This window comes from Strix aluco, chromosome 5, assembly GCF_031877795.1.
Source record: "Strix aluco isolate bStrAlu1 chromosome 5, bStrAlu1.hap1, whole genome shotgun sequence".
NCBI lineage: Eukaryota > Metazoa > Chordata > Aves > Strigiformes > Strigidae > Strix > Strix aluco.
In genome coordinates, this window is record NC_133935.1 from 63,571,898 (window position 1) to 63,585,458 (window position 13,561).

Here is a 13,561-nt window from a genome sequence, read left to right on the forward strand (position 1 = left end):
CTTCTAAACTCAATGATATGTACTGAAAACTATGGCAGACATCTTTTTAGATCACTTATGCTTAATTTAAAAGAATATACCCATAATTATAAGATACATCTCAAGAAAATAAAAACACTGTTTTCTACAATCTCCAGAAGCTTAGCAATATAAAACTCAGTTTCAGTTGGATGACTTAGAGATAACCTTCTTTTGTTTATTGTATAAATTCAGAAATGCCATATACTCTAGTTTGTAATACATTTCTTAGAGACAGTAGTCTAAACCAATGACAAAATAAGTAATATTATTAACTGAAGAATAATATAGTAATGAAGAAGGGAAATGTACAAAAAGAAAAAGGATTTCTTCTAGCAAAATTCTGAGATTTGTTAATATTTGCCACAAATATGAAAAAGAGATTTGGTTTATTAATTTCCAAGGGTCCATTCACAACATATGCAGAAATTCTCCTTGGTATTTCCTAGATGTAGCCAAATTGCTGATTGCCAGATGCTGGGAAATACACACATGTCATGATCTCTTTACAGTTGTCCTGATTCCTATGACAGGATTCTGGTACAGATGTACCTCTGAGAGCCAGTATGGCTGTTTCTATGTTAATTTTCAAATCTCTCCCAATTTTTAATTGATTATTTCAACTGTACCTTTTAACGCAGGCTTCTATCATGTCAGTGGCCATGAGTTTAAGTCTCTGCTCTAAATGGTGGGCAAACTCTGGTTCTGGCCAGTGAAGATCAAAAACAAACATCTGCAGAGCATCCAGTTTCCAGAAAAGATCTTCTGATGTAGCTGAGCCATTGCTATAAGAGACAAAACAAAACAAAGTCCCCAAGAAACAGAATATAAATGTATGGATGTCTATCCCAGTTCCCACAGAATTATCTAAGGTAGTAAGATTTCCTTATCACACCATCTTCCTCCTTCACTTCACTTCACTTCACTTCACTGTATCTTATAGCATAGTTGATCTTATTCCAAGAATGTGAAAATGGTCATGGAAATTTTAAAATAATTACCATTAGGGTGAAAAAAGTAAAGTTTTCTCATCTGTTAGCTGAGAAATATGACAGGCTAGGGAGGTAGATGGGATGTCGGGGAACATGGAAAACAAAGTAGCTCAAATTTCAGATCAAGACAGGAAAAATAAAGGGTACAGGAAATATTAATTATTGAGGACCTTTTCAAAACAGTGACGACTTTGCACATATGTTTTCTCGCCTTCATAACTCTGGTAGATAAGCCTACCAAAGAAATGAAGATGCAAGTAGTAATATTGTAAAAGATATACTCAGACAAATAGTCCCTTGATAAATGCTCATTAATTCTAACTGAGGGAATAACATCAGATCCTGGTGGAAAAAAGAGAACAGAGACTATTTAAAGAATTTGTGCACAAACAAACCAGGGGATTAATATGATTAATATGGCTCTATGTCATCTCAGACTATCCACATAGTTTTAAAGTTCTTCCACCTTGAACTGATTGCTGAATTTAAAGACTTTTGCTTGTGATAAAATACAACAATTTAAGGCTAATCTTAGGAGTAACTACAGTCACACTTCCACTGTCATCACGGATTGATTACATTTTCATGATGCGTTGTATTGCAATGCCTGGGTTATTGTTTAAGGACAGTTCTACTACACAGCATGGCATTCCAGGATGTTAGTGACAAAAGCAACCAAAACTCAGCCTGACAGTCCCAATTCAGATCCAGATAGTTTAAATATGTCACTGCTGCTATTTTCTTTCTTCTGCCTCATGACAAGATAACATCATTATCAAAGTGTTAAGTGACCCCAGCTGTCATGGAAGGAGCCAGTGAGTGCTGAGTGTGCTCAGGACAGATCAGGGTCAGATTAAAAAACAAGCAAAAAAGATAGAAAGGACCTCTAATATCTGACCACCTAATGCACCCCTCAGGCAGTAGCACCACTACTGGTTTACACCAGGTTAGCGAGACAGCGGGCAGTGAAGGGAAGCAAAGCACAGCTCATGTTTCAGGCTCTGAAGAGGCATCATGGATGCAGCAGGAGCACTGCTTTGGTCTCACAGCACCCCACCACCTTCCAGACCCACCCAACTGCCCCCTTGCTCTACTGCCTTAATGCTACCAGAGCCATCGCTGTCTTCCACTGAGCAATGCTGTCTCAGTGCTGAGAGGGGCTGGAAGCAGGAGTGCCTGCCTAAGGAAAAAGCTGGCTCCACGCGACCAACTCTGACTTCAGCTCTGGTTTTAAATGGTGTATGTTTTGATATTTTCACTATGCATAGCAGGATATTCCACAGTTTTAGACGGGCTTTTGTGAGTTCATGCATATTTTCCCCACTTATTTTAAACAATAATTGCTGATTTTACATTATATTGTGCTCCTGAAAGAAAACAGCAGAAATGGGAAAAAGGCCCATGGGACTGCTCAGGTTACAACTTGCATAGGGACGTTACCTGTTAAGGCTGGACCTGAAGAGGGAGCACTTGTATACACCGCTAAGTTTAATTAAGAAATAGAAATAACAAACCACCAAAACTTCTCAGAAAGTTTATAATCCTGCTAGACTGTTCTTTAAATTATATGATAAGCAAATATTGAAGATACCGTTACATCTGCTGTGTGCACTGGCAGTGAGTGAAGTTGTAGATACTATGTTATACACATTATTTAATTCAAAAGTGACTAAGTCAATTTTTGAGATGACTGGGGCAAAAGAGTAAGACAAATTATACAGGGACAGAAATGGGAACAATCTCAGTATATATATATCACAGTTGTTAAGAACACATTTTCTAGAAAACAAACCATGCTTTCTCAAGAAACAGAACTATTGTTTTTCATCATTAGATCACATAATTTAACCATTTTTTATTCTTCCATAGTGTTTTCTTTTTCACCTAATGGAATTCCAAATGAAATTCTTTAGGACTCAGGAGGACTAATGTGCTCTCCATAATATCAATGTATTCTTATGCACGTTCACTCCCTGGTAACCACTTAATTTGGTTTCATTAGACTACCAAGTAAAGTTTCACAATTATAATAAATGCAATAATAGACACAGGTTCATGAAACACTAATTCATTCTGTGAGAAATGCTAATTGATTCATTCTCTTTCCATATAATTTTGAGCTCCCATTCTTCAATTTTTTATTCAGCATTGTCCAATAACATATGAATCTGACTAACATATTGTACTAATAAGATGGGGAAGGAAAACAAAGGGCTACAACAGAAACTATTTGTTCCTAGTTCACACCCCCAGACACAATGTCTAATTTGTTTGTTCAGTATTGCAGAAAACTGTGATTTCAATCACCTTGTTACAGCTATTTGTACCAGATACTTGTTTTATCTGTATTTTAGAATTTTTCCTGGCCCTTATTCAGTAAAAGCATCAGAAACAGTATTAAGTGTCAGCACATACCTCAATACCCCGAAGTGGTTGTACAGTCTATAGATTTGCTTTCCCTACTAGGAGCTGGTTATGTCACTTCAGGGTTTAATACTCCATAAAATGTAACATGAAGAAGAGCCAAATTCAGTTTTAATGTCCTCCTGGCAGCAGGAGGAATTCCTGTATTAAAATCAAGCCACCAAAGCATTTGAATCTCCATCCATAATTCTAGAACCATTTTTTTTTTTGTTTTGTGAAGGGACAGGACACATTCTTGGCTATTGAAAAGTTTTTATTTCAACACGTATGGTAAAGCTACTTTAGTCTAATGAATGGAATAATATTGCTCTACCAGGAAACTGAACTGGTACTCTTTCTTTAAAAACTATATTTAATATTGTTATCTGTATTTTTAAAATTAAGCACAAACTTCACTGTACTGTTGGTCAAAACTTAAGCTTTCAGCCCTAGTTCTTTGTGCAAAAGGTACTGTCTAGTTGTCCGCTCTTTTCAATCAAGTCACTGCAGTAAGAAGTTTCCAATTACTAAAAGAGGCAAATATTATGCCCATCCTAATTGTTTGGAGGTTTTTTTAATGGCAATTTAACTTTGTATTTGGTCAGACTTTGACTGGCAGAGCAGACCAGAGGTCCATTTTAATGTGAATTATGTTATGGCTTTATGCTTTGCATCATACTGAACACAGCAAAAAAAGGTCCAAGAGATAATGCGTCTCCAAGACCCTGCAGAATATTAAACTTAGGAGTTGCATACAACCTTCTAAATAATTCACTTATCTGCTGACAACTGAGAGAGGAAGCTTCTCACTAGGCTTGCCAGCTACCTAAGCAGTAGCAATTAATCAAACAGTCCACTAATAAAGCACACTGGCTGCAAGATCAGCACACACATGACTCCAGAGTAGATGCAGAATATATAATTTCTTGAGTAGATGTGAAACTCCATAGGGTACCTTGGGATATGAAAATATAGGAGAAATATTAAATATCAAAGGACATTCTCAATCAGTCACAAGATTCAAAAGGACCTGGCTTCCATTCTTGTAGAATTTACCAAAAGACATGATGGTGATTTTATAAATTACTGCAACAATATTTTTTTAAAATGTTATTACTGAGTTACTACCCATTAGTATTTTGTGAGGTGTGTTTACAAAACAGGGCACCAGCTCTATGTCCTTTGTGAACCCCCAGCTTGTAAGGTCCAGCTTTACTTCCTTTATGCTGTCTCAAGACATATTGAGTCAACTGAGAATTTCTTCAACAGAAAAGGATTTTCAATAATTACAAAGCCAATGGCGCTTAACCGCATCTCTCTATTTTTCACCAGCAGATGAGGGGGAAGGATGGAGCAGAACTTTAGCAAGTAACAGCTTGTTACAGCTTTGTCCCTCAAAGATATTAGGGCAGAGTTACTTCATGGTTCCTCTTAGTTCAGGAGTGAGGTAACCTGAGGATCAAGCAACCAAAACATATTTCTTGTCTTCTTTCTTCCCGCATGTTAGTATTTTTGGAGAAAAGAAATTTGGCCCCCTATATAAATTTGTCTTCCAGAACACTGAATAGGAACTAGCTGTATTCCAAACTCCTTAATCCACAAAAAGTAGATCAGCTAAATTTCACTACTCCATCAGCCCTATGGCTATACTTTTAAACAACCATTCTTAAAAATGCAGACCATGGCCTCCTACCACTACGACAGGAACTATGTGGCACTACAGATACAACCCCCCAAAAAAGCGCTGAAACGCGGTCTCCTGACTTATTCAGCATTTACAAACACACAGCGAGGTCCAGCATGAGAGCTCAGACACGTTCAGACCAGATCCCTTCATATCACAATCAGAAGACTGTGACTGCTCCAACTGGTTCCTTTTGTCACTCATTATAACTGAACCATAGAAGAAAAAATACAGCTGACACATTTTCTTTGATGTTCTGGTTGGAAGACAAGACAGGACTATTCTCCAGCAAGCATGTATCTTATTCCATGTTTCCCCAGCCTCGAGTTTTGCTGAACCTGATGTTCTAGAGTGGCACCAGATAGTAAGAGACAACACCAGGTCTGTATCTACAATATTTTCAGTCACTGAATCTCTCATGTCTGCACTGATAATAATAATATATAAATTAAACCATAAACAATTGTAATCACCCACAAATCTAACTTAAAAACCAGCTCCAGAAGAGGCAGAGAAATTAAATCTAAAATATGAAATGGAACAAAAATGCAATTTAAAGTAGTACATTTCAATTAATTAATAAGTAAGGAAAAAACCCCGTCATTCTGGCTGATTAGAAGCTTTTACAGAATATTCAGACTCTTTTACTCTTTAAGAATGTTGTCTTCAGCCAGACGGAACAGTAATCCACAGTGCTCTGCATGTCTAGCCAAGGTGTCCTCTGAGTTGTCCTCTCCTGAGACCAATCAAGAAAAACAGACTACTACTCATAACACTTTCCCCTTTTCATATCTTCCTTTCCAATGCCCAATAATAAAAGGTTAACCCAAAACAACTGAAAATGAGGTAACGATCATCCTAAGTGCTGTTATAAGCAGTGTACATTTATTGTTCCAAAACATGTGATCAAGGAAAAAAAAAGCATTGTTAATTAAAAAATATAAACAATCTTCTCTAGTAATGTTCAAAAGAATTGAAGCAACTTTTAAGTGAAAGAGGGGAAGATCTATTTTCACCAATAAAGCACACAAAGAAATGCCTAACTGTGAATATATTTTCACCTCTTCTCAGCAAAAGTTCTTAGGTAGGCACGTAACAGCTCTGTTGAATATGAATGGACTTAAACATGAACATAAGAGCCTGAACATGAACATTAATAAATCTTGGAGAATATGAAATCTCTTCTTATTGCAGAAAAAATAGACGCAGGACTTGGCATTTTCAATAAACACTGAACTATAACTCAGCTGGCTCACAGACCACTTTTTCTCATTTCTTTTGCCTGTAGATTCTTCACTATGTAATTCAATCTGGTAACGATTAATTGGCCAAAATCATCACTTTCAAAGAGAAAAAGTCCAGCACAACTTAGTGCTATACATAGTCATCTTCTTGTCAAAGCATCAGATGGGTGGCCCAGAGGAGGGAGCACAGTGGACTGGGAGAGAAAGATTTGTGGGAGTCAGTGGCGACAAGGTGCCACCTGCAATGACTGACAAAGCAGGGCTTGGGCTCCTGAATTCAGGTACTTTTGCTGACTCCATGTATAATGCATTATGTCATTCTAGTCCATTTAAGGTGGGTATTCATCACACCAAAAGGGAAAACTGACAGGAAACACCAGGTTTTGCTTAACAGGTATTGGAGCCTAGGTATTTGATTACTCCCCATTGGAGAATTTAACTAGAAAGAGGAAGCTTTGTTCCTCCTGAAAGGATGGGAGGGAGAAGTGGGGAGATATAAAATGCTCCTCCTTTCTTTCATGTAATAGTGAAAGTAATCCACTTCCTCCACCGGCTACTGAGACACCATTACCAGCAGGAAAGAGGAAACTCATTAGCTTGGGAGGAGGAATAACTGGCTTATGGTGCCTTCACTTTTATTTTTTGATCCAAATACAATACATGGACATTCTGAGAAGTTACTTGGCTCTTCAGTAGAATGTAGGTAGGCTGATTCATAAAATACTATCTGAATTCCACAGTATTACAAAGGTAACTTAATACTACCTGCAATCTTGAATGTTAATTTATACACATTTTATAAAATACAACTTCAAAGCTCTATGTTTAGGGAAAAAGAACATGAAGAGGTGCCTACAATGGAGCCAGCACCTTGGCACACTTCTTGAATGCTGTGCGAGGTGGCTGAAAGGGGATGATGACCTTACAAAGGCCACACTGCAGTGGGGACACCACTCATCCCCACTTCTCTTGAGAAGCAGCAGAGCAACAGCTACTGCTGGCAAACAATTACAGCACATGTCAACCTCAGTGTTCACTGAATGCTTTGAAAACCTCACTGATTAGTTTAGGATGTTATGCATACTTTGCCATACACACCATGAGCCTTCATACCAGAAGATGTGCAAGGGGGGTGAGCCGATGGCTGAATTTCACTGTACTTGCACATTTTTTGACAATACAGTCTAGGAATTTATTGCTACATCAAAACCTTAATTTAGGAAAGATCTACTACTATAATACTCCAACCAGAATCCATATTTATTATATATTAATTATAAATTCAATATTCAAAATACCTGAATTTTAATACGTACAAGTCATTTTTGCTAGATGGGGCTGCTAGAATACAGACTGCAAGAAGACCATACCTAAGATTTTAAGAACTCTTAACTCTGAAACCTATTCTTTAAAAAAAAAAGTAACCTTTGAAAGCATGGGAATAACAGAAAACAATTTGATTAGCAGAAGACCAATTGTATTCAAAGCTGAAATGACTTGCACAAGCACATCAGGAGAAACCTAGCATTATTATAGTAAACACAAAAGGTAACAAAGTCAAAGATTAAGAGGAATTTTGTCAACTTTTAGGGGAATTAGCAGCAGAACAATAGTCATAATACTCAACAGACAAGTGCCAGAAGTCTGGAAGAGCACAACTCCCTTTTTAGAATAAGTCACATGGAAAAGACGAGGGGCAATGGGTACAAGTTACACCTCGGAAGATTCTGATTGGACACAAAAGGAAAATTTTTCACAATGAGAACAATCAGCCATTGGAATAATCTCCCTAGGGAAGTGATGGATTCCCCAACATTGGTCACCTTTAAGATTTGGCTGGACAGGGTGCTGGGCCACCTTGTCTAGACCATGCTTTTGCCAAGAAAGGTTGGACCACATGATCCTTGAGGTCCCTTCCAACCTGGTATTCTATGATTCTATGAACTCTTGCACTAATGGATCTGAGTGCTTGTTATGAGTGTTTAAGTCCATCATAAAACTTGAGAAGACAATACTTGGCTTGAAATCACATTATCAAGTTTTGCATCCTGAATGTGTGTTTTTTGAAGTCTTTCACATTCATCCTTTCCTAATATAACTTTAGCTTAAATAAGGTTCTTCTTGAGCCCTTCTCTAATGTATATGAATGTGTCCTTACACAGAAATCTAGCCTGTAACTATAGGAATATTCCCACAGAACAGAGCATGTCTGCTTTTTTTTTTTTTTTAAGAAAAGAGCACTGAAGTGTTGGGAAGAAATAAAAAAGAAATACATATTTTTTCAAACAGACAAAGAAATGGATGTACTTCTATTCTGGGTACTTATCAATCTTTTACTATTTTCCTGTAACATGGATATTAATCTAATGACAATATTTGCAATCAATGATTTTCAGAACCAATATACAATGAGTTAATCAAACCCATGCAAAAATATGATGGGCTGCCTCACTTTACAAAACCACAATTATCCAAAAGGTTCTCTATTGCTTATTAATTCAGAAGGGTCATTAGGTTGTTTAGGGTATTAAACACCATTCATACTATGACAGACCTTTGCCAAGTTGGTTTTGTAAGTTATCAGGTTTAAGACTGCTACATTTTAATGCACCAGAAAGCGCAACTCACTAAGAGTCCATGCTTGGCTCACTCCCAGGAAACAATAATTTCCAACTAAGAGATCATAAACACCATGCAATCCAAATACAGCTGCACAGAACACTAGCAAGGCCATGCAGAGCTGACATACAGTCAGAAGGTTATTGAAGAATACACACGTGGAGTCATACAAAGAAGTCATCCAGGTTGGTGTAGTAAAACTAGGTATTTGTGGAAGATTAAGAGTCAAACTTGGAACTTTTGGAAGAGCTACATTAGGAAGACTGTTGGTGATGCTCCTGTGAAGAAATAAACAATGTAGGAATACAATAAAAAATAGAATATTTAGATGACAACGGGGGAGAACACCTGATTAGACAGAAAGCTATAGGCAGGTGCCTTGTTCAGATCTTGTAGAAAGCACTTACTTGACAGGTTGCCATGACTCTTGTTCAAGACCTCTGTGAATGGACTGGGCAATTGATGATTCCATGAGGTCGATGTAACGGATGACCATGGGAACAAAAATTTCTTGCAAGTGCTTGTGAAACTTTCCATTGCACAAAAATGCTTTAAAGACAAACAAAACACAAATAAAAACTGTCAGGCCTTTCCCTATTTTATTTTGCAATAGGAAAAAGTATCTCTTAAAATGTTTTAGTACACAAAAGCATTTTAAGAGCAAGCTTGTGTAGGAAATACAGTTCATAATAGATAAATGAAGTGCTCTGTGAGGACAGTGCAGTACATTTTAAACTCTCACTGTAATGAAAACTAGGCACATACTGAAGCTCTTTGTTGAACCAGAACATTTTTGCATCTTGTTAAAATTAATAATGTACTTTGCTGAATCTAACCCTTAGCAATTTTGTTCAATACTTAGACACCAAGACAAAACAAAAAAACCAAACCAAACAAACTATTTGAATGTCATTCAATTATTTTTATTCTCCTTATGCTAAGAAGAACAAAGGTTACAGTAAAACATTCCAGCCTCACTAAGCTATGTGCAAAAATATAGAGGTATACAGCATTTCCTCCAGACTGCTTAATGGAAAAAGGCAATATATGACATATGAGTGTTTCGGGGAATAAGAATAGTTTACCCATCTGCTCTCTGTCCTTGGGAGCTGGTAAAGTCCTGAATCACTGCCTATAGCTGCACAGGACATTCAATGAGCTCTTGAATAGAAAACATGTCTTGGTATGCCTATGCCTGTCCATACATAAAAATCTCAAAGGCCAGAGCTCACCATGAGAATCCTGGCTTTTCCCATCCTGATGTGCACAAACCTCATCAAGAGCCCCATGAACAAAAGTACCTCCCAGCCAGTCTGTGTTCATGTGAAACGGCCAAGCTTGCCTCTCCTCTGCCCTCTCAGCTGTCTCGCAAAATTTTAAAGAACACTAACTCTATGCTTCCCTTCTGGAAGTTTGCAAATTTTCTGGTGTGATTATCTCCCACATTACAGCAACTGTCATTTCAAATTTGTGGTGGTTTGACCTTGGCTAAATGCCTGGTACCCACCAAGTCGCTCTATCACTTCCCCCCCCTTCCCCTTTTTTTCTCAACAGGGCAAAGAGGGGAAAGAAAATAAGATAGGAAAAACAAAACAACCCTTGTGGGTAAAACAACAGCAGTTTTAATATAAGCAAAGCGAAGCAAAGGTCCGCACGTGGAAGCAAAAAAAAGAAAACAGATTTATTCTCTACTTCCCATTAACAGGCAATGTCGGGCCTTCTCAGGAAGCAGGGCTCTGATACCCGTAGTGGTTGCCTCGGAGGACCAAGGGTGACCCCACCCCCTTCCTCCTTTCTCCCAGCTTTATACTGAGCAGACGTCATATGGTATGGAATATCCCTTTGGTCAGTTCGGGTCAGCTGTCCTGGTTGTGTCCCCTCCCAAGATCTTGCCCACCCCGTCCCACTGTGGGGGGGGAAATGTCAGAAAGAGCCTTGGTGCTGTGTAAGCACTACTCAGCAGTAGCCACAACACCAGTGTGCTATCAACACCCTGCCAGCTCCCAGCATAAAACACAGCACCATGAGGGCTGCTGCAGGGGAAAACCAATTCTGGCTCAGCCAGACACGGTACACAACTATTTAAAGTAAGTCCTGAAAACTAGTTGCCTGAAGCACTTGGGAAAGTTTACAACATGTAACACACCTAGAGGTGTTGTCTTACTTTTAAAAAGAAATGGAGTTGACTGGTGAGCATACTATAAGCATGAACCATATTACTCAAGAAAAGTGAAGTAGATATAAAGAGTAGAAAAGTACCTGCTTTGCAGATGGGATTTACTGCATGAAAAACTGTATACACAATGCAAACTGAAGATGCTTAAAACCTGAAAAGTAGTTTGCTACCACCACTGCTTGTCCCTGTACTCTCTGAAGAGTTATCTTAGCAAATCCTAAGCCTTAGCACACTAATGTCCTGTCCCACCAAGGGAGTATATCAGTTTCATGTTTTGAATGTGTCTGTGTTCACCCATTAGGATTACTGTTCACCCATCAGCATTACTATTAGGACCTATAAGGATATTCCCACGTGTACATGGAAATCATACAGGCAAGCAGAACCACAGAAAGAAATTTTCATTATTTTGGTAGCCCTTCTTTTCTCCCACCTATTTTATGTTCTTTTAAATTCTCTTGTGGGTTTCTCCTCCCACCTGTTTCTGCATCCAGGCTTCTAATTTGATTTGGATGGGTACCACAACTGCATTTTGAGGAGGCTTCCTCCACTTTCTAAGAAGAAAAGCCTGGATCATGGGGCTCAAAACTTTGGAAACCAACTCATAAAATTACAATCCCTCTTGTTCCGCTACTCGTACAACTCCATGTATAACATATAAAAATAATTTCTGTAACTTCCAGAAACTCCTTTGCTTTCCATTCCTGAACGATGTCCACCAGAAACTCAACCTGGGAGAGATGGAGACTATTCACAAAATGTGTCATCAAGTTTCAGTTCCCTATTGCTACTTGCATTGCAAGGAAATGCTTTTGTTGCTGAATGTCTGGTCACTAATATTATTTTTCTTTTTTTGAATAGAGTGATCTGAAAGCAAGAACTATTTTCTTGAAAACATCCTTGTAGATAATGGGAAATTATGTATCAATCAGTTTTACCTAAGGAGAAAATACTAATGCGATCAGCCCTCTCTAGTTTTGTTCACCTGCCTCTCTCTTTCTAAGAATTTTGAAACTTTTAGCTAATTTCAACCATATTACACACAGGGGTAGAGATATCAGATATATGAATTTTCATGAAAAACGGCAGCTAGGTAGCAGGCAGAGATCATTAGGGTTTCCACTGAGAAAAAGGCAGCAGCATATGCTCATCTCTTATTAAACACTTGAGAATCCACCCTTGAGAGAGCACCTATGAGTCCATTACAAACATACTCCATTATTTACACTGCTTCTAGAACGACTTGTTAACTAGTTCTGTCATAATTATTTGTATATTGGGCACTCAAAACAGTGTTATTATTTCAATGTTTATATATCTTAAAACTGCAGCATTTGTGACCAGCAATAATAGCAACTGAGAAAGATTTGGGTATTGACACAAAGGTTTCACAGTAAACAGCTGATGAACATTGCCTCTGAGAAACAAAAGGTGGCTGGTATCAAGCTACATATCAGGCTGATTTTTCGAGGCAACTTTGAGCTTAAAGACAACAAGAATACAACTGTGTTAGTTAAGTCAGTATTGCTGCTTTATAGTGAATCAGTGCAGGACTGACATTAATCTGGAAATCACGGTTACTTGAAGGGATGAGCTTGTAGTTTACTGTTTTCTGAGCACACCGCAGAAATGCTCTGCTACAAGCCTTACTCTGGGAATTACAGTAATAAAGCCTCATGGGCAGGAGGGCAACTCTTGTTATTCTGAAGTCAGAATAAATTTTAAAGAAGTCACAGGCAATAAAAGCTGTTCAACTTAAAAAGCAGAATCATTTTCCTAACATCCTGATATCAGTCTTTGCAGGGAAGTGAAACTTTCCAAAATGATGCCAAGACTCTTAATATGACTGCACCTCCATGGAGATCCCTCTGCGGAGGTGGGCACACACACGAGAGTGCTGTTTTGGTTCAACAACTCGGTGAGCATTCTGTTTTCCCAAGGCTGAGGACATGGCAGGTCTGATTTATCCATCTGGAGATCTCCATCAAGGATTACTGCAGGGCAGGGAAAGAACTCAAGAGCACAGGGGTAAGTGATATAGCTGAGTATCATCAGCAGACTCATGGCACTCTACCCTATGATTAGAATTGATCTTGCCGAAAGGTACCACCTGTGCATCAAAGCAGATGGGAAACAAGAGATCCTTGAGGAAATGCCACACTTCAAATCCCTCAACTACCACTTGTCTTCAAAGTTATGTAGCTTAATTCTCCATTGTCTTGTCAATATAGACACCCCGCACCCTCTTCATATGAGCCATCTCATATTCACACAAACAACAACAAAATGAAAGCCTAGGCCAGGGCAAGATAATGCATAGACAAAATTAATGGAGAACGGATTACAGGAACAGAAACAGTTCCCTAAATGAAAAATTCTTGAAATACTGAAGTTGAAGATGAAAGTTAATACATTTTTACATATT

General features: G+C 38.2%; 1 protein-coding gene across 11 annotated transcripts in view; it reads right to left on the minus strand.

Moving 5' to 3' along the window:
• CADPS2 (calcium dependent secretion activator 2) overlaps nucleotides 1-13,561 on the minus strand; it is a 322,674-nt gene that overhangs the window by 44,275 nt on the left and 264,838 nt on the right. For 7 of the 11 annotated variants that reach the window (XM_074827605.1, XM_074827604.1, XM_074827603.1 and 4 more), the window contains 3 exons: nucleotides 9,368-9,509; nucleotides 9,119-9,238; nucleotides 648-803 (listed from right to left, as the gene is read on the minus strand). In XM_074827605.1, coding sequence (XP_074683706.1) covers nucleotides 648-803; nucleotides 9,119-9,238; nucleotides 9,368-9,509 — 418 coding nt within the window. The remainder of the gene's footprint in view (nucleotides 1-647; nucleotides 804-9,118; nucleotides 9,239-9,367; nucleotides 9,510-13,561) is intronic. The other 4 variants (XM_074827609.1, XM_074827608.1, XM_074827607.1 and 1 more) reach the window with 1 other exon arrangement.